Here is a 21,027-nt window from a genome sequence, read left to right as displayed (position 1 = left end):
CGTTGGACCATATGTTTACAAATTTTATAGGTGACATGTTGGGGCACTTCATAAATAGATCTCACAATTACATGTTCTTCATGAATTAAATGCAGTGAGTTTTATGGCCCGTGGAAAGACCCCATGTAACCAGCAAGAGTGTGCCATTTTACAACATAGAAATTAATAAATTGAAACAATGAAATACCCTTTTTATATATAAAGTTGAAAATGATTATAACAAATGATAAAGACCACAGTTGATGAGGATAGAGGGAAATTAATAATTTCACACACTGTGGGTCGGAGTATAAGCTGGTAAGTGCTTTCTTAAGAAGCAGTTTTGTGATATGTATCAAATGCCTGAAAATGTCATCTCATTTGTCTTAGCTCAGGCTACCATAACAAAATACCATAGACTAGGTGGGTTAAACAACAGAAATTTATTTTCTAACAGTTCTGGGGACTAGAAGTCTGGGCGCTAGTGTGGTTAGGCTTTGAGGAGGACTCTTTTCCTAGCTTGTAGATGACTCCCTTCTCTCTGTGTTCTTACAGAAGAGAGAGAAGAAGATCTCACTCTTCCTCTTCTAACAAAGCCACCAATCCTATCAGATTGGTGTCCTAGCCCTATGACCCCATTCCACCTTAAGTACTTCCTAAAAGCCCTGTCTCCAGACACAGTAATATTGGGGGTTGGAACTTCAACATATGAACTTTCAGGGAAATACAGTTTGATCCATAGTACCTTTTAACCTAACAATGTACTTTCAGGAATTTATCCCAAGGAAACAATCAGAGATGGGTTAAAAATATTTAGTGTAAGATTGGTTATCGCAACAGTGTTTATGGTAGGAAAAAAAATGGAAAAAGTCTAAATTTCTACTAATAGAATATTGGATTAATAATATATTATGGTGCTAAAGACTGTCATACAGAGTGAAGTTAGTCACAGAGTCACTCTATATGATATTGTATAATATCGCTTATATGTGGAATCTAGAAAAGTGGTACAGATGAACTTATTTGCAAAGCAGAAATAGAGACACAGATGTAGAGAACAAACATATGGATACCAAGGGGGGAAGTGGGGGTGGGATGAACTGGGAGATTGGGATTGACATATATACACTACTATGTATAAAATAGTTAACTAATGAGAACCTACTGTATAGCACAAGGAACTCTACTCAGTGCTCTGTGGTGACCTAAATGGGAAGGAAATCCAAAAAAGAGGGGATATATGTATACGTATACATACTGTATACTGACTCACTTTGCTGTACAGCAGAAACTAACATAACATTGTAAAGCAGCTATACTCCAGTATAAATTTTTAAAAAAATACATGGTACATCCATACAATGAAAAATCATTCTTCCATTAAAAAGCATATATTAGAATATTTAAATGATGTGAGAAAATGTTTATACTTCATTAAAAGAATCAAATTATACATTAGAATGTGCAATAAATGTATAGCTTTATAGAAAGAAGGCTGGATTATATTTACAAAATGGTATTACCAGTTATTTCTGATTGGGGCATTTAAGAAAACTTTTGTCTTTGTATTTTTCTGAATTCTCCTCCCAAATTATGATGTGTATATAGTTCTTTAATTTTTTAAAAAAGTTATTTTTAAAAATAATATTAGGTATTAGGCAGAGATGATACTTATATCAGAGAACACTTATCAACCTTAATTCTCTTTATTTTTAAAATCCTCTTGATATTTTATTTTTCTTGAGTTCTAGAATTTTGTGCAGTATTGATTTTAGTTGGTTCCAGGAGAGGACAGTTATGAGACACCTCGATACCTGTCCTTGACCTGTCTGTCCATCATTACTTCACCACAAAAACTAAGTCACAAGATCACGTATCTTCATAGTGTCAGATTCCTGCCTTTTTTTTTTTTTTTTTTTTTGTGGAAGTATCTAAAACCTCCAAAGAAAATAGAATACAGTCGGAAATTCAAATATGGAAAGGATCTGGAGGGAGGAGGGTTTGGAAAAAGAGAATATGATTTTTAAATTTCATTTCCGAGATATTTTCTCCTAGAAAATCTGTTTCTTCTATTTCAATGAATGTATAGGGGTAGAATTAATTTCTTCTTCTGGATATTTGAAAATTTCGGGGGAAGTAAAAGGACACTGATTATATATTATATGACCATCCAAATGATACATCATTTTGCTTGAAACAATAGGAGGTGTTATAGATTTGAGAACAAAAATGAGAGATTATTGTTTTCTCCCTTACCTTCCACCATTTCTTATTTTCTTGTGTGCTATATCTTCCTCTTTTTTTTTTTTTTTTATTCTGTTCACAAATGGATATTGGTGGGAAATACACGAAGTGCAAAGTGACTTTTACCTGCTGTGCTGTAGGCAGAATTGACAATTCAGAAATACCACCCTCTAGGTGTCTCTCCCCTTCTCACTCTCTCTGGAGGAAGCTAAGATGTCATACATTCCTCATCAGAGAGGGCAGGTGAAAAGAAGCCTATAAGAAACTCAAAAGCACCATGAACTTTGTCATTTGCCCACTCATTGCTTGCAAAATATCTTTTACCACAAACCACCAAACTGCCAGGACAAGCAAACCTACCTGAGGAGTTTGGGGAGGGAGGGAGTGTGAGGCGGGAAGGTAAAGGAAATCTCGTCAATTTACAGGACTTTTCTATATGTTAACTCCTGGTGTATTTATTCAACCCACAAACTTCCCAAGCACTCTGTTCCAGGTGGTATGTCCACTCCTAGAGATTATAAAGCGAAGGGCACATTTATCCTTCGGGTATCTAGCAGCTGTCCCACTGATAAAAGTGATTAAGAAAATAACCATAGAAGATGTTATAGTTTTCATTGAGTAATAGAACAAATGCTCATCAGCACTAAATAGTGCTTTTTAAGTGGGAATTGTAGGGAGATACCATGACTAAATAATTCTCGGATGTGCTATTAAAACAAATTAAACCCATTTCTTTACTGCCAGCCTTCTCAGACCTCACTGTTGCACTAAGAACCTCCAACAAGGTCTCATGGTTCGTGGTGTTCAAAAAAAAAAAATACAGGGGGTGTTTCACCCTTTTTGTTGGAGTGTGTCACAGAACCATTACTCCTTAAAATATGTTGGCAGCCAGTAAATCGTCTTTACCTAAATTCACCCAGATGAAATGGATGTTAAACATGCCAGAATTAGTCTGTATTAGCCTTATGGGCCTCTGAAATGTTGTATGATACTGAAAAACACATGAACTGTCTACTGTCGAGCCAAGGGAAGTGAAGTTACTGGGTTTGTCCACATCAGAACATTTAGGCAGATCCCCTCCTTGATATTTTCTCTTCTGCTCAAATACCCAACTCTGCAACCCAGTTGTGTACTCTTCTCCTCAGATCTTTCTTGAAATACAGTGGAATCATCATTTCCTTTCATGGAAACTATTCTCTGAACTACCCCCAAAGCCATCAGAGATCACAGGAAATGGATGGGTAATACTGTGCATCCCTCTTGTTCCGGAGTTGTCTTTTCAGAGCATCTCCCTCACTTTAGAGCTTATGTTGTACTCATTACAGAAGGAACTGGTAATCATGGCAAGATGTCACCTATACAGAAAGGATTCTGTTTGCTTTAAAATGCCTAATATGCCAGATTGATGAATAGCACAAACTATAAAATCCCTTAGTTCATGGAGGAATTGAGTAAAATTAATTTGTACAGGCCTTAATATGTATAGGAACTATTTTTTGGAGGAATCCGCCTTTCAAAAAAGGTGTTCTGGGACTTCCCTGGTGGCACGGTGGTTAAGAATCCGCCTGCCAATGCAGAGGACTCGAGTTCGATCCCTGGTCCAGGAAGATCCCACATGCTGTGGAGCAACTAAGCCCGTGCACCACAACTACAGAGCCTTTGCTCTAGATCCCGCAAGCCACAACTACTGAGCCCACGTGCTGCAACTACTGAAGCCCGCGCTCCACAACAAGAGAAGCCACTGCAAGAAGCCCGTGCACCGCAACGAAGAGTAACCCCCTCTCACCACAACTAGAGAAAGCCTGCAAGCAGCAACGAAGACCCAACGCAGCCAAAAATAAATAAAATTAAAAAAAAAAAAAAGTGTTCTGTGTGCGTGATTGTGCGCATGTGCACACATGTGATGGTTTCTGTGAAAACAGAATAGGACCCATAGGCAGATGTAAGATCAGTCTATCAAGTATGAATCAGTGGCAGAAAGTTGTGTTGTATGATCCTGTTTTTTAAGAATCTTTCAAGTATAATTAACATAGACACAACTGCATGTGGTGTTCAATTGCTTATTATGTAATACCGGAAGGAAGTTCTGTGTCATAGCTCGTTTGACAGTATGTATAATTAAAAGAAGTGTACCTGCTTTATAACTTGTTCATATCTTAAACTTATTTCACAGAACACTCTATTTTTATTAAAATCATGTAACTTCTATAACTACAGGCCTCAGGAAAAAATGAAAATGTTAACTCTTGGTACATGAACATACACTTCCTTCCCATTGGAACCACTTTAATGTAATAATATAATAATATAGGCATAGAGTTAAACCCCAGTTAACATTCAAATCAGAAAGCTGGTCTTCTTTGTTAGAATTTTAAATAACCACATTTTAACATTATCTTTTTATCAATGTCAAAGAGGCATTATTATTTTTGCTTTTATTATCTCAGGAAAACAATTCTATTCTTGAGATTTAAACCAATTCATTTCATTAATAATTAAAATGGCAGGTAAACACTAAAAGTTTTCTGCTAAGTGTAAATACATGCTAATTTTTTGTTAGAGATACCCAGAATTCTTAACTGTAATTCCTGTTCTAGCTTGCTTTTCAAAAAATTTTCTATTTTACCTACCGTTATATAATAAAAATATTCCAAACAATTCATGCCATATTAATACTAATAAGTAATAATATTATGTGATATTACTAATTCATGAATTCTTATAATCATATATAACTGATACTTTTTATTCTATATAACACTAATTCATTTCTTTAGCATTTATATATTGAATATTAACTATATGCCAGCTACTGTTCTATGCACTAGGAGTACAGCACAAAGAGACAGACAATAAACAAATAAATATATCACATGTCAGACGATGGCAATATATACAATGGCAAGTAATAAAGAGGCCTGTGGAAATGGGAGATTACACTCTTACACCAGATGGTTAGAGATAACCTCGCTAATCCTGAGTCACGTCGGTAGAGATAAGAAGGACGTGAGTGAGCAAGCCATGTGTGTGCATAGGGAAAGGCTCCTGGGCAGTGGAAGCTGCACATGCAAAGGCCCTGAGGCAGAGCATGCTTCCTATGTTTGAAGACTAGCTAGGAGACCAGCATGGCTAGAGTGGAGGACTTGCCATGAGGAGGCAGAGGAAATCAGAGTGGGCTTTGGCTTTTACAATGAGTGTTACCACTACAGGGATATGACTCACACTTGAAAATGGCTCACAATAGCGTGTAGCCAACACTCTGACAAAGAAAAGACTGGAGGAGAGAGAGACCAAGGAGGCTACAGCCGTACTCGGGGAAGAGCTGAGGATGACCGGAACCAGGGGAGCAGCAGACGTGGTCAAGGGTGGTCAAGTTCTGAATAGGTTTTGAACGTATAGCTGACAAATTAATTTATAAACTGAGCTTATAAAACTATTATACTTTGAATCTCTGTTACCCTGAGTCTACTAGGCAAATGTGCATCAAATGTAACTGGTTGAAATATCTCTCAAGGATTCTGCAAGTACCTATGTCGTAATGCACGAAAGAGCAAATTTTAGGATTTCCTTTGTTAAGGTCTTTTTTAACTGAATCACTGATTCAGTGGTAGGTATTTTAAACTGTATTGGTATTTAAGCTCTCTGCCTTATACAAGTAACATAGACAATGTGTGATGTGAGGAAGTGTATTTAAAATCATTCCACCATTGTTGCTTCTCAAATATAGCTTCCATTTTTTATTAGGGATTTTTCGTATTGTTCTTGATTTTCTGTTAAAACACAGAGGAAAGACAATAAGGCATGGGCACTGAGAGCCTCTGCCTTGGAATGCGAGAGACCTAGATTCAAGTCCAGGCTTCTGTCCTTAGAAGCTGTGTGACCTTGGGGAAGTCACCTAACCTCCCTGAGGGTCAACAGCCTCCTCTCTTGGGGACTAGAGAAAAGATTGCTGTGGGCATCCTATGTTGTTATACATATAAAACAGAACAGTACGAGGCACATTGATAATTGCTGTGTTTGTTTTAATAGCAACCATGACAAGAAGATATTGATGACACGGAAGTATTTGCATTTACTAGGTAGAATAATTTTAGAAGGAGCTGTTACTTTTAGGCTTGACTGCAGCAAAGTTGCCATTTAGACTCAATAATTTAGATATAGAAGGCCACTTCATATACCTAATATAGTCTGGTATACACATTAAAATAAGGATATGTGAATAAGGGCAAGTCCAAAATATAAAATGTATTTAACCTGTTAGATGTATATGTAATTTAGTAATAAGCTCAGTGAAGTGACAGCCCTTCACTATGTATAAGTCTTTATCTCAGTGAAAGTGACATGAGTGACATTCCCCCCGACTGACTTTTCTCGCTCTTCATCGACTGAACCCCTGGCCTCATTCAGTCAGGTAGGCAATGTGCCCCAGTGAAGTTTCATATGACCCACCAATGTACTCTGTCACTGTGGATTACAATCTCCTTTGACAGTTGAAACAAACAGTAAAATTCACTCAAATATAATTGTGTGGCATCTGTCAGAGTGCAAGGCCAAAGGACCATGTCAATCTTCAGAACAATAAAGAGAAGTTCTTTGCTCTTTTTCATCAAGTTTGCATAGGTGTATTTAGTGAATTGACCACTTGCAACTTTGTGGTATGGGATGTCTTGCTGTCTATGTAATAGCATAATGTAGTTATAGTTTTTGTCTGCCCAAATTCCCAAATTAATGATTTATATAGAACTATCCAATTGAACTTTTGTGATCATTGGCAATAGTTATGCTTAGGTTACAGTCTGGGTTTTGTGCTATTATTTGCTTGGTAGGAATTGACTCTGAAGTAATACGTGAAAAAAAATCCATTGTTAAATTATTCTGAAACATTGGGGTTAGTTCATAGTTCATTGCTCTAGAATTTAAAATCAGACTTTCTTTTTTCCTTCGTAAACATTTTGAAAGACCAAATGTTTTGCCCTTAGTTTTTCTGCAGTTAACATTCAAACTGCATTTTGATGGATCAGAATGAAATGTAATTGTAAGTAATATTTTCAAGGCATAAATTCAAGCAGGATGCAAGTTTCTGAAATAACAAATTATTTACTCTGTTTTAGAAAAAAATTCTCAGATTTAAATGATGCTTTCTTTTTTCTGGGAAAAATGATGCTTTGATATGAATAAAAGGTCTTTAAGCCAGTATGATTCAGGTATAACTTTAGAATTAACTGCTTTTATCCTAACTGACTAGTTTACAAGCATCAAAAATGCACACACACACATGTATAGATGTCTAGGTAAAAAACAGTGGGAACAGCAAATAAAAATCTTGTTGGGAAAGTTATTTTAAATACCCATTTTTTTCATAATCCTCACTTGTACCTATTTTATACATAAACATTAAAAATTAGTAAGTTCAAATGATAAATCTTTGGAAATTAAAACAATCTTTAGAAAAATAAGTTAATTTGAGAAGATATGATTGCTGTTAAGAAATGCAAAAGATTCATTTTGTTGAAATATATAAATATTTAAAGTGAATGTGAAATTAATGTATCTTTTTCTCTGTTTTGACAGTGAAATTCAAACATTCAAAATTTGAGATGACTGCTATACTACCAGATACTTAAATGGATATAGAATAAATTCTGAATCCCTATTAGATATATTTTATGTTTTCAATCCTAATCTTAGTAAAAGAAGACTTCTGTTCAGTCTTTGTTGCTACTTTTTTTTTTTTTTTTTTTTTTTGGCTGTGTTGGGTCTTCGTTGCTGCACATGGACTTTCTCTAGTTGCGGTGAGCAGAGGCTCCTCTTTGTCGCGGTGCGCGGGCTTCTCGTTGCGGTGGCTTCTCTTGTTGCGGAGCAGGGGCTCTAGGCACACAGGCTTCAGTAACTGCAGCACACGGGCTCAGTAGTTGCGACTTGTGGGCCCTAGAGCACGTGGGCTTCAGTAGTTGCGGCTTGCAGGCTCTTGAGCGCAGGCTCAGTAGTTGTGGTGCACAGGCTTAGTTGCTCTGTGGCATGTGGGATCATCCTGGACCAGGGATCGAACCCGTGTCCCCTGCATTGGCAGGCGGATTCTTAACCATTTCACCACCAGGGAAGTCCCTGTTGCTACTTTTAAAGGTACTACTTTATTTATAAAGTTGATACTTTATTTCATAGGCATATTAGGTTAAGCACAAAAATCTTGAAACATAGGTGGTCTTTCTTCTCTGTATGTTTTTATTCAAGTATTCATGTTTCATTTATATTTAAACAAAAAAATAGAGCAGTAAACCACTGCATGAATCCAAAATGTCTGTTCCTTACAACCATTAAAATTAAATCTCCAGTTTCACATTAGCTTAATTTTTATTTGGAAGAGAAGGAGTTAAGACATTTTAGCTTACATTCAGTATATTTTTTATAATAATTCCATTCAAGATATTTAATTGGTCAAATGTTTGGTATCACTATAAAACACTTTTCACTGCCATTCTCAAGGACTAGTCATTGTTTTCTGTAGATCTGAAAAATGTTTATTGTAATCCTTTACCTTGAAGGCTGTCTAAAAGAGAATAATTCTGTTCCATTCATTCCAGGTCGAAATATGAAGCAAATGGCTATAAATATCTCCAATAAATTTCCACTGTAGACACAAGTAGTATGTATACTGTGAACCAATATGCATTTTCCTTAATTATTTGGATTTTTCAGGGAAATAGAAAGATATAAAATTTATAAAAGTAAATGTTCAAGGGACTTCCCTGTTGGTCCAGTGGATAAGACTCCACGCTCCCAGTGCAGGGCGCCTGGGTTCGATCCCCAGTTGGGGAACTAGATTCCGCATGCATGCCTCAACTAAAGATCCTGCACACCACAACAAAGATCCCGTGTGCCGCAAATAAGACCCAGTGCAGCCAAAATAAATAATAAATAAATAAATACTTTTAAAAAAAGGTAAATGTTCTATCACAATAAATTACTGACTCTCCTTTGTTTTTTCCAGGCCTGATGGAATCGGAACTATTTCAATGGAAGAAAAAGAGAAGTTTGAGGAGATAAAGGAAAGACTGTCTTCCCTTTTAGAGAATCAGATAAGCCATTTCAGGTATATACTCCATTAGTACAAGTGTGTGTTTCTTTAATTCACTCAACCTTCTAATCCCCTACAAATGTTTATTATGTCTTTCTGCTACTGCGCAAGCACCATCGGTAGCTTCTCCTCCATTGCCTGCAAGGTATGATCCACGTCCCTGGCTCTGTGTTCTGCTTCTCAGCCTGCCTTCAGTTTGCACTACTCATTCAGCAGGCCCCGCCCCCTGCAGTATCCTTTCCACTGGCTCTCTTGCTAGCCCTGTGCAGTTCTCAGCCTTGCATAGCCTCTTCCCCCAGCTCTGGGGGCTTTTCCTCCCTCTCACTGCATAGCCAGGCAAGGAGACTCTCAAGCCCCACCTTCACAGGGGAGACTTTTTCATTTATTCCAGCAGAGAGTAGAAAAGCTGAAGTCTTTTTAGCATTCATCATCTGTACTATGCCCTAGTCACCTATCATATAGTCCTTGGTTATCCTTTTATTTACATTCTGTGAGAACAAGGACCACAGTGCGTCTAGCACAGTTTCTTTGCCAAAAAAATTAAGTATTGATACTAAGAAGCATTTGCAGGGTGAAGGATAAATATCTTGATAATATTATTTTCCCCTGATTATAGTTAGCTTAATAGAACCTAATGGTTAAAAACAGAAATATACCTTTTTCTGTCAGTCTCATTAGATCCTATAAAATGTTGCCATGTCAGTGTATTGCATCTTATAGCATATTTGTCATGTTGCAGGTATGTCATTTCATGTGAACTCACTGAAAAATAAATTCAGTTAATATTCCCCCTCAACAGTTTGAAAACACTGTTGTTTAACCATGTGAATAGAGTATGGCTGCTCTGGGCCTCAGTTTCCTTATTTGTAATATGAGAAGCTTAGACTCTGATTTTAAAATGATACTGAAGGAAAAAATTATCATAGGATATACTATCCATCTGTTTCTCTGCATTGGTGTTTTCATCTGGGGCTGGTACCACCACCTGAAGGTAAGTGAATGAGGGAGGATTTTCTTTGTCATGATAATTGGGCATAGGGGCAGTCATTTAGTGCTGGATTTAGAAATGCTATGCATGGAACAGTCTCACATTGGAGAACTGTTCTTCCCAAAAGGCCAATAAATTCATACTAGGGAACACATTTTCAGAGGATGTTTCTGCATTTGCTGTTAAGAGTATTGTCTTTTAGGTTGTGTAGAGACCCTTATATTTATTGTGTCTGTCATTTAATGAAAATCAATATATAATTTTCCTGTTTTTGACATTATTGAGACAGAGCTGATCATTCAGTTGACTATATACATCAGTAACTATAAGTCTCTATGGTTATTTGTAGTAGTGCTTTCATGTGCAAGTAACAAATCCTACCTCAAACTGGTTTAAACAAATAAATGGATATGTTCACTTACATGCAGGTCTCAGATAGGCTGGACTTTAAGACAGGCTGAATTTAGTAGCTGTAGCTCCATTTCTTTGTAATTCTCACACGGCTATTCTCCTTCATGGGATGGCTTTATCCCCAGATGGGTAACAAGACCACAGAATTCCTTGGCCTCACATCCATACATGCCAGAGTTGAAAGGGAAGGTAGTAGAGGCTGTCTCTTTCTGTGATTCTCTCTTAAGATGAAAAGTTTCCTTAGAAGATCCTAGCAAACCAGCCCTCATATCTCATTTGCCCTAGATAGGTCATAGGCCCAGTCCTGAACCAAACCCAGGGGCCAGAGGAAGCCCACGTACTAGATCCTCCGTCACTGACAAGCCATGGGACCGCCATGATCGAGTTAGCTTGATGAGAGCCAGCCCGCCAGCGGGTCCTGTCCCCCACAGTGCTTACAACTACACAGTCGAGGCAGGGAATGACAGTTGTCCACATCATTTATTATATTAGTATTCTCTCTCTTACAGTTTTGTTTCTCTGTTTCTCTTAATAATGTCTGTAAAGATGTACGCTAGAATTCTTTTTCGTTTTTATTTCTTTGATGTACTATAAAGAACTAAACTAAACTGGTCTAGACATTTTAGGCTGACTTTTATATTCCCTTTTGATATTTGTAGAGTTTGTATAAATTTTACCAGTTTTATTTTTCCTGAGTCCATAGAAAACTGGATAAGAGGAAATGGGATTAAAATAAAACAGAGGAAATTTTAGGTATCCATATAGGCAAATTTAGGAAAATGTTTAAATTGTCCATGAAGATCTTCCTAAGGATTCTACCAAATGATCTTCCTTAGGCACTTACATTAAAATTTAGAAAGAACGTAAATTACTTATCAACTCACACTAAGGAAGTAACCAGAGTACTATTAATAACTCTTGTATAGAAATTTATTTATTCAGGCCCAACTGTATTTCAGAAATGGATTTCAAAGATACAGGTAAAAATAATAAGGCAAACTAAATTAAACATAAATGAGGAACTTCTGGTTAAAGACAGCAGATTAAATGCATGTCTGTCTCAGTTTCCTCACAGAACCTAACCAAAACAACAGAACAGTATTTTTCAGAAGACATAAACCCACAAGGACAGCAAGAGTAAGAGGGAAAAAAATGGAAAAAATAAGTTAAAAATGTGGAAGTCAGATGGATGGATGGTATCTAATTTAGTCACCCAGGAAGAACTGGATCATAAACGGGCAATGGGGAATACAGAGAAGCAATCTGATTTATGTCATACAATCACCAAAACGTTTGGAATTGCCAGTTGTAAGCCCTCCTGGAAATTAAGAGTAAAGGATGATTTGTTGTAAATCTGCTTAAGACACACTTAGATCCCCAGATCTCCTTTCCACCTCATCAGCCAGCCCGCTGCCCCTCCCCTTCCCTGGAAGAGCACTGCTGGTTTATTCCCTGGAGAGGGTAAAATTACAGAGTACCTGGGCTGTGGTAGAGGAGGGGAGGAAACATCAGGCACAGTTGGAGTTCGGGATTACATAGAAACATGGGGATTAGATAAATGGTTATTCTGAAATCTGAGAATCACAGCCTTCTCCTTCCAACTCACACACTTGACACCGAAAATGCTGGCAGGCGGGCAGGCAGGCAGGCTTACACTTTCCATACATATTGTAAGTACCTTCCCCCTGGGCTCTGACTAGCCCAAGAGAAAAGACCTAAAGCTGTGGAAAAGAAAGACTCCCACCGAAAATTCTTCAAGTAGATCAAATTGACAAAACACTGAGATATTTTAACATATTGAGAGAAGTTTTACCCACTTGGAATAGAGTTTGGAATTGTATTAGTTGTGTTAGAGCTTGGAATTGTATTAGATTAAGTACATAATAAAAAAAAGAAATTAAAACAAAGACAAATATAGCAAAGTATTATAAACAAAATAGTGACACTAGAAAGTAATCATATTAGATACATTTCATTTATCTAGGACGTTTATGTAACTAATGTAGATACTGAATTTTGGTCTAACCCACAAAAGTGATGTAACTGCATTAAGGGTAGGAGGAACAGAAATTATGTCTAGGGTGGTGGAAAGTGGTCTTAAAAAAAAAAGCAACTTATGTCCAAGATGGAGTAATGGGATGATATTTACCCTCCCACCTGAAACAATTTTTTAAAGACAAAATATGTGGGAAAAAAATGCTTTTCAAGATATTAAACATAAGACAATAACAGTATTTCCTGAGAGATGGAAAACAATGGATAAGCCCTTTAATTGCCCCAGCTTACTGACAGCACAGTGTTTCTAGATCATGGTCCAGGGAGGAGGAATCTGGGTGGATCCCCGTGGACACCCTGACTTGAGGAGACAGAGCTGAGAGTCCATGGAGGGTAAGGCAGCCAGAGTTTTCAACTCAAAGTTCTAAAGGAGAGAGCAAAGAGACCTACAAGTAATATTTGCTGAGGGTCCTCCTGGAGTCTTCAGGTAAGTATTGATCTGTGCATGGATGTGAGGAAACTATTCAAAGTTGGGCAAAGAACTATGTGAAAGGATTACAGGGGTTTCTTTACACAGGGCTAAGAGTAATTCCAGTTTTCAATATCTAGAGTAGAAACCTAATTCATGAGCATCAGGTAGAATACAGAAGGTTTTGCCTCAGTAGTGGAGAAAAATTAGCCCTAGAATAAACACTGTCATGGTCCCTCCTAATGAGGCTTAAAACCAAGATTCATATGAATCAAACTATTTTCAAGTAATTTAACTGCATTCCAGAACAAACTCAAGAATATTTAAAGAAATACAAAAGTGTTCAGCCTCCAAGAAGGTAAAATAACAATGTCTAGCATCCAGTCAAAAATTTCTAGGCATACAAAGAAGTAGTAAAATACGACCAATGAAAAGAATAAAAACAAGCAAAAGTGAAAATGACAGGGAAGATAGAATTAGTAAACAATAGTATCAAAATAATTATTATTACCACATGTCATATGTTTAACCTGTTAAGGACATCATGGAAAACCTACAACTAACATCATACTTAATAGTAAAAAAGTAGGAAAGACTGAATATTTTCCACCTACAGTCAAAAACAAGGCAAGGCTATCTTCTCAAAAATCAATAATCAAAGTAGTGTAGTATAGAGAGTCCAGTAATAGACTAACATACATATGGTCAATTAATTTTCAACAAATGTACAGGTAATTTGCAAAATATACTTTATTCAACAAGTAGTGCTGGAACTATTGGATATCCAAATGTAAAATAAAAACCTGGATCCATACCTCACGCCTGATCCAAAATTTGACTCAAGATGGATAGACATAGAAAACAGAAAATCTCTGTGTCCTTGGACTAAGCACAGATACTTAAATAAAACACCAAAATCGTGATTCATAAATGGAAAAATATTACCTCGAACTTCATCAACATTAAGAACTTTTGATCTTCCAAAGACATTATAAGGGAATCTCAGAATGGGAGAAAATATTTTCACCATACATATCCCACAAAAGACTTCTATCTAGAATATATAAATTTATTTATTAATTTTTTGGCCACACTGCATAACTTGCAGGATCTCAGGTCCCTGACCAGGGATTGAACCTGGGCCGCCGCAGCAGTTAAAGCCCAGAATCCTAACCAATAGGCCACCAGGGAACTCCCTATAAATAACTCTTAAAACAATAAGAAATAAAACAGCCCAATAAAAAGTTGTTTTGACAGATATTTCACTAAAGATATGTGATGGTGAAAAGGCATATGAAAAGATGCTCAACATCATTACTCTTTAGGGAAATATAAACTAAAGCCACAGTGATTGATAGGAATGGAAAATGGTACAACTCATTTTGTAAAATAGTTTGCAGTTTTTAAAAATTTAAACACCTAACGTATGACCCAACTGTTCCACTCTTAGGTATTTCCCCAAGAGAAATGGAAGCATATATCCACACAAAGACTTTACTATGAATATTTATACCAGCATTATTCATAATAGCCCAAATATGAAGACAAGTCAGATGACCATCAACAGGAATGGATAAAAAATGTATTAGAATACTTCTGAGAAACGAAAAGGGATACATTGCAATAGCATGAAAGAATATCAAAACAGCTATGCTGAGAGAAATCAGACCCAAAATAGTTCAATACTGTATGATTCCTCTTACATGAAATTATAGAAAATACAAACTAATCTAAATGACAGTAAATCAGTAGTTGCCTGGGCCCCACGAGTCGGGAGGAATCATTTGAGGGGCATGAATATATATATTGCCTTGATTGTAGTGATGGTTTCACAGGTGTATACATACGTCAAAACTTATCAAATTGTATACTTTACATATGTGTAGTTCACTGTATGCCACTTACACCTCTAAATCTATTTTTTTAAAAAAGCTAAGAACTTCTCTTCCATAGTGGGAAGTTAGTAGGATAATATCTAAAACTGGAAAACTAAGAATTTGAAGTATTACCATGTAGGTTAGGGATATGACATTTAAATACCAAAAGAATCAGCTAAAAGTTAAAAACATTTTTTTCTCGAGAAATTACTTGGGAAATGGGGGTAGAACTGACATAAAGGATTTACGTTTTTCATAAAAATCCCCTTAGGAAAAGTTTCCTTTCAGGCTATGTGCATATATAACTTTGATAAAAACAGATACTGTATTTCAAATTTTAATTTAAAATTCAAAGAAAACCAGTTTAATCATTGGACAGGTCTATGCAGGCTCATTTATCTGTGTAATTAGTTGACTAAAGTGAAAATCAGCCTGACTTTGATTTATTCAGATTAGGTGTTAAACTTGGTTGAATTTTATTTGTTAATTGAGTGTTTTTCACTTTGCTTAGCTATTACAGAGCTATCAAAGTGGTAAAAACCCAAAATATTTATCTTGCAAGGCAGAACAAAATGATTCCCTTCTTTTAAAACTTGTTTTGTGAAGATTAATTAAGCTTCTGTGTAGTTATTTTCTGTATTTTATTGATTCAGGATTGTATTCTGTAAATGTGTTGAATTATTTACACATCACGGGCAGCTAATGCTAATTCAGAGCATACCCAGTGGGACCTCAGAGCCCTGAAATGCTAAATGTAATCTGGGGATCAGTAACATTCCATTCATAAAATGTGTCACCCATAGGTTAATGGAAATAAACAATAGGAAAGACAATGGGTGGATTATGCAGAAACACTGAAAAGATTTAAGCAGGAGGAGGGGACTACAAGAACCCAATTTGTGTTTTATTTAAACGTGGATTAAGGTTTATGGTATACAGAATGACTAAAGCTACTTTACTAATTTGCTAATGCTCTAAAAAGCACCACTGTGCAGGAAAAACTCTTATCAAAATAAATTGGTCATGGTTTTTTATGTATGGGCGGGGGAGGTAGTAGGGGGGAGGAGGCATAGAGGCAAGATTAAGTGAAGGAAAATTTTAACAGTAAATGAAATGGTAAACAGTACTCTGAAGAAACACGTGAGTGGCTAGATTTATATGACACTTATTTGCATTTATCTGACGTGAATGGAAGTTTCACGAAACTAAAAGCTAAACCGAATATAAATTCAACTACTGCTTTGTGAGGAATCAATCTTCCTCTTTCTCTTTAAAATCAGGTCCAGTAAAGTTTCTCTTTAAAATTTGGTCCTATAAGAGAACTTGAGCTTAAACTATATGTGCTTTTGAGGGAGACCTCTTCAAATTACAGTGTGGAAAAAAAGAATTTCTTTGTAATTATGTCTTAGAAAATATGTCTACTTAGTCCTTGGATAATGGCAAAAGACATGGAAATAAGTAAACTTTTCAAGTTATTAGTTTGAAGGTGTCTAAGAGCAAAATGGCAGTCCACGATGGCCCAGCTGCCTGTGTAGCACTTGATCTTGGGGCTGAGGCAGCGGTCAGGGAGGCTTTGCTGAACCTGGTTGAACAAGCGAGGTGCACCCGCAGGATGAAGTGGCCCCGACATTCTGTACTCTCTAAGTGGAAAGTGACCTGAAGAGGGACCCTCTTGTGAAGAGCAGTAAACCTGTCACCACCATGTGGCAGCTAACTTGTGAGGGGCCCACTCATCCTCCCAGCTCTGACCCTGATTTCAGAATACCTGCCCTCCAGTTGTTGGTGTGTGTTAGGAATACATGGGACTAGAAATACTTTGGATAAATGACTGCGGGCAATAGAGCTGCAGAAGGTTTATGTGGGGGGATGGGGAGGTTGGAGAGCTAGACACCAGCAGAGACAGGCAAATGTAAGGACAAGGGGGGAGCCGGAACCTTGTTTCTCCTAGAAGTTATGTATGCAGTGTGTGTTTCCATCTTAAATCACACATAAATAAAGGAGGAAATGGGGGGAGTCATTTCATTTTATCATAGAGCTTGAATAACAACACCTTAAACAAGAAATTAGTAGGAAATGCATTTTAAGTTTCTCTTTATGTATAGGACCCTAGAGATTCCTTTTTGATTACTGTATTTTTGTACATGTATCATCGAAACTTGAGAGCCTTTTTCATCACAGTTTATACCTTTACTGTTTAAGACATTTAAATCATGGGACTAGGTAAATTTCAGCATTTAAAACTTTCCTGCATGGGTCGATGCCCTTTTAACCACTTTTTACAAATGTTCTCCAATAACACCAAGTTATAGAAGAGGGAATTATTTAGCAGTCTTGGATATTAAATGTTTGACTTTTTTGTTCCTCCTTTTTTTTTTTTTTCTTTTTTTCTTTTTTAAAGATACTGTTTTCCCTTTGGACGACCTGAAGGTGCACTGAAAGCTACACTTTCACTACTTGAAAGGGTATGTTTGAACATTACTTTGTAAGTACTATTTGCATTCTCAGTGGCTGTGTATTTTAGTGTTGAACTAGGCAGATGGTCCCATTCCTTATGAGTGTGATATCACCTGGGTCTGTTGCATTTCATCAGTCTCTCACTTTTTCTTGCTACATTCAAATTCTCCTATATCCTGCTTTTCCTCTCCAAAGCCTTTCTGAAGCCTACCACTGCCATCCTATTCTGAGTTAGGGTTAAAGTTATCTTCTTTTTGGTAGTATCCATTTTTCCCACCTCTTTTTTTCCCCTCCTTATTTCAGATAAGTACAGTTATCTGTTTTTCAGACTTTACAATTGTCTTTTATTATCCCCCCGACTTATTTGTACTTCTGTCTGTCATATCCCTCATACCTATAAGAGTTTAACATTTAATATTCACAAACATATCATTTCTTTCATTCTAAGTTTATCTCAATTTATTTCAGTTCAATTTGTGTTACTTTGAAAGAATTCATGAATTACAGAAATTGATGATTAATAGAAGTCATGAAATTATAGAAATATACAAAAAGTAAATAGCAAATAAGGTGTTATACCCACGCTAAAAATCATTTATTAATGAAAGTCTATTCTCCACTGCTGTTTTTGTGGCAGATTAGGTGTAAAGGGAGGGGGGTGGGAGGGAGGTCCAAGAGGGAGGGGATATATGTATACATATAGCTGTTTCATGTCGTTGTACAGCAGAAACTAATACGACATTGTAAAGCAACTCTACCCCAAACTATACCCCAATAAAAAAAAGAGGGAAGTATCCTTTCACCTGTCTATAAAACTATTCATGTGCTAGTTGGAAGCTAACAGCTTAAGTAATGTGAACAAGTTTTATTCCTTATCTGTATTAAAAAGAATATCTAGGGATCATCTCTATCTCTTGATTTGATTATTCCGGTCCTGATTTGTTGACTTTAAGCACTTGCTCTTGTTGATTTTTCTGCCCAAGGAATTCCAGATAATATATTATTTATTCGCACCTCTGAAAAGCAAAAAGGGGAGACATTGTTCAGTGATTTAAGGATTTGGGAGAGGAGGGCTAGAACTGATGACTAAAGTGAGGTCTTTGGATTATAGATTGGTTTTATCTATATATCCCTGTCTTATCCTTGATTACTGTGAATTGTGTGATAGAAATATTATGGTCATAATTCTCTGTTTCATTAGCATTTTTTATAATATTAAAAGCTGCATGTAACTCAGGCTTTTCAGAGTTTTCATTTCATCCTATCCATTAAGGTATCATCAATGAGATAAAACTCCTCAAAGGCAGCTTTGCTTTTTGGAACGGCATCCCATCCTGGGTACCTAGTACAGCCTCTCTGTGTGCTGGTTTCCATGGCAGAGCTCCCATCCTCCCCCCAGCAGGGAAGAGTTAGTAACAGAAGAGATGCCCTCGTGCCCTGTACTGACAGGTGGCAGGATGAACAGTGACCTTTATTCCAGTTACAGTAACTAATCATATCTCTTGCTGAATTGAAAGAGAAATGATAAGGGCTATGTCTTCATTTTCATGTCTCTGTACTTACTGAAATCTTAGAAAAATAAAATCTACATGTGAATTCTTGATACAAACGGTGTCTTGGAAGAACTTGGGGCGGAAGCATGAAACACAAATTGTGTGTCTCCCTTTTTGCACTTGCTAGCCCTTTATCTGCGCTTCTCCAGGAAAGGGGATTTAGTTTCCCCACACACACTTCAAATGAAGTGTCCAGCTCCTAGATACTGTGAAATATTGCATGATTTCAACCCTAGACTCACCTCTGTAATAGATATAGACATTCTAATTTTAACAGCTATTTCTATTATTTGAAAGTTTGGCACCATGGGAAAGCTTAATAGTAAAATTAATCTTAAATTTAAATTTTAGTAATAATCACCTTAAAAATAATAGTGCCTGTTAATGCTTATATTTTTTTACTCTAAACAGAAGGATTTTTCTGGCAATAAAGAGTCTAATGTGCAGTTCTAATTAAAGTGCCAAATATACATCAGTGTGTTAAAGATTTTTAATGTGAAAATATGAAGAAAAATTTAATTTGATAGGGGAGGAAATCTTTAAGTGATAAAGTTTGCTGTTTTCTGAAGGAAACCTTGTCTGACAAAATGAAAATATGTCGTCAAGGATCACCAATGCTAGAATGATTGAATGAATTTGAGATTATAAAATCCATAGTGCCGAGGCTGATAGAAATAGAATGAAATAACGAACCATGAAATGGATGTCTTCATGTTCTTTCAGTATTTCTTTCAAAGTAAAAGACTAATAGGATAGTCAGAACACTTACAAAAGTATTGTCTTCTTTATGTTAAGATTTTGCTATACCTGTATATTGTAGAATTTGAATGTAAGCAAAGCACGGAAAGCCACATTAATTACATGGAAAATAGCGTTTGACTAATTGTATAATCAAAACTTACTGTGAGCAGTTTTATCACTAGGAAAGTTTTAAGGAAAATTATCAATGAGTCACTATAAAAGTACTTAAGTACATTATATTTTGAATTCTGGATACAATTGTATTTTCCATTTGCCAGTATTAATACTTTTAAATGAAAAATCCAAAAACAATTTAGGAACCCAACAGAAAATAATCAGTTTTTTTTTTTTTTAATTTCAGAAAGTTTTCCTTGTGTTTTAACATTTGATACTCCATTCATTTCACTAAGACAAAGAAGCTCCCCCCATCCCCAGCAGATCAAAATAACTAAAGTGTAATTAGTGAGAGTAGGGGTCTTGATTTTTATAAAGCCCGTAAATGATGCTTATTTTAATGGAATTTATGTTTTCATATATATTGCTCAAAAGATTTAAAGCTTTTAAATCAGGGATATGCAAGGTAAACTTTATTACAAAGTATCCCAAGGACTGTAATCCTCCTTTGAAACAGCTGCTCTAGTGGCGTTGTGGGTCCCTGGAGGAAAAGTGACAGTCACACTGAATGGTGGCTTGGGCAAGGGAGGTTTTGATGTGCATAAATGAGGCTTAGACAGGTGGAGCCAAGACTGGGAGAGATTACTTCCCGGCTGTGAAGTGCTGACTCATCACCTCCCCCAGTGTTACCTAGGACCCCTTCCTACCAATAGGTCTAGGGCAATTTGTGTACTTGTTTTTTAGTATGTTATGCCGTCTCTCTCTCTCTCTCTTTCTCTCTCTAGGTTTTAATGAAAGATATTGCCACTCCCATACCAGCAGAAGAGGTGAAAAAAGTGGTCAGAAAATGTCTTGAGAAAGCTGCCTTGATCAATTACACGAGACTCACAGAATATGCCAAGATAGAAGGTCAGTGCAGTGAGCAATTGCCGAAATGGCAGTGAGAGCCAACAGTGCCTATTAACTGCATTTTCTGTGAGAAGTCCTTTCCTTTCTTGAACAAACCTGTGCCATGGCAAAGGGAAATGTCTCATTAAAATCTCAGCTGGTGAACTGAAGAGCTTTTTCCTATTCATTGCCTTAATATGCCTCCTGGGACTCTGCTTGAATGAAAGACCCAGGATTCA

The 21,027-nt window shown here is 36.6% G+C and overlaps 1 protein-coding gene across 22 annotated transcripts in view; it reads left to right on the top strand.

The window, feature by feature from the left end:
• CADPS2 (calcium dependent secretion activator 2) overlaps positions 1-21,027 on the top strand; it is a 549,410-nt gene that overhangs the window by 402,458 nt on the left and 125,925 nt on the right. For all 22 annotated transcript variants that reach the window (XM_082399988.1, XM_082399986.1, XM_082399984.1 and 19 more), the window contains 3 exons: positions 9,212-9,313; positions 17,437-17,500; positions 20,686-20,809. In XM_082399988.1, coding sequence (XP_082256114.1) covers positions 9,212-9,313; positions 17,437-17,500; positions 20,686-20,809 — 290 coding nt within the window. The remainder of the gene's footprint in view (positions 1-9,211; positions 9,314-17,436; positions 17,501-20,685; positions 20,810-21,027) is intronic.

This window comes from Balaenoptera borealis (genome assembly GCF_965194805.1).
Source record: "Balaenoptera borealis genome assembly, chromosome: 7".
Classification (NCBI taxonomy): domain Eukaryota; kingdom Metazoa; phylum Chordata; class Mammalia; order Artiodactyla; family Balaenopteridae; genus Balaenoptera; species Balaenoptera borealis.
Note: the sequence above shows the minus strand (reverse complement) of the source record. Positions and strands in the feature narration are given on the sequence as shown.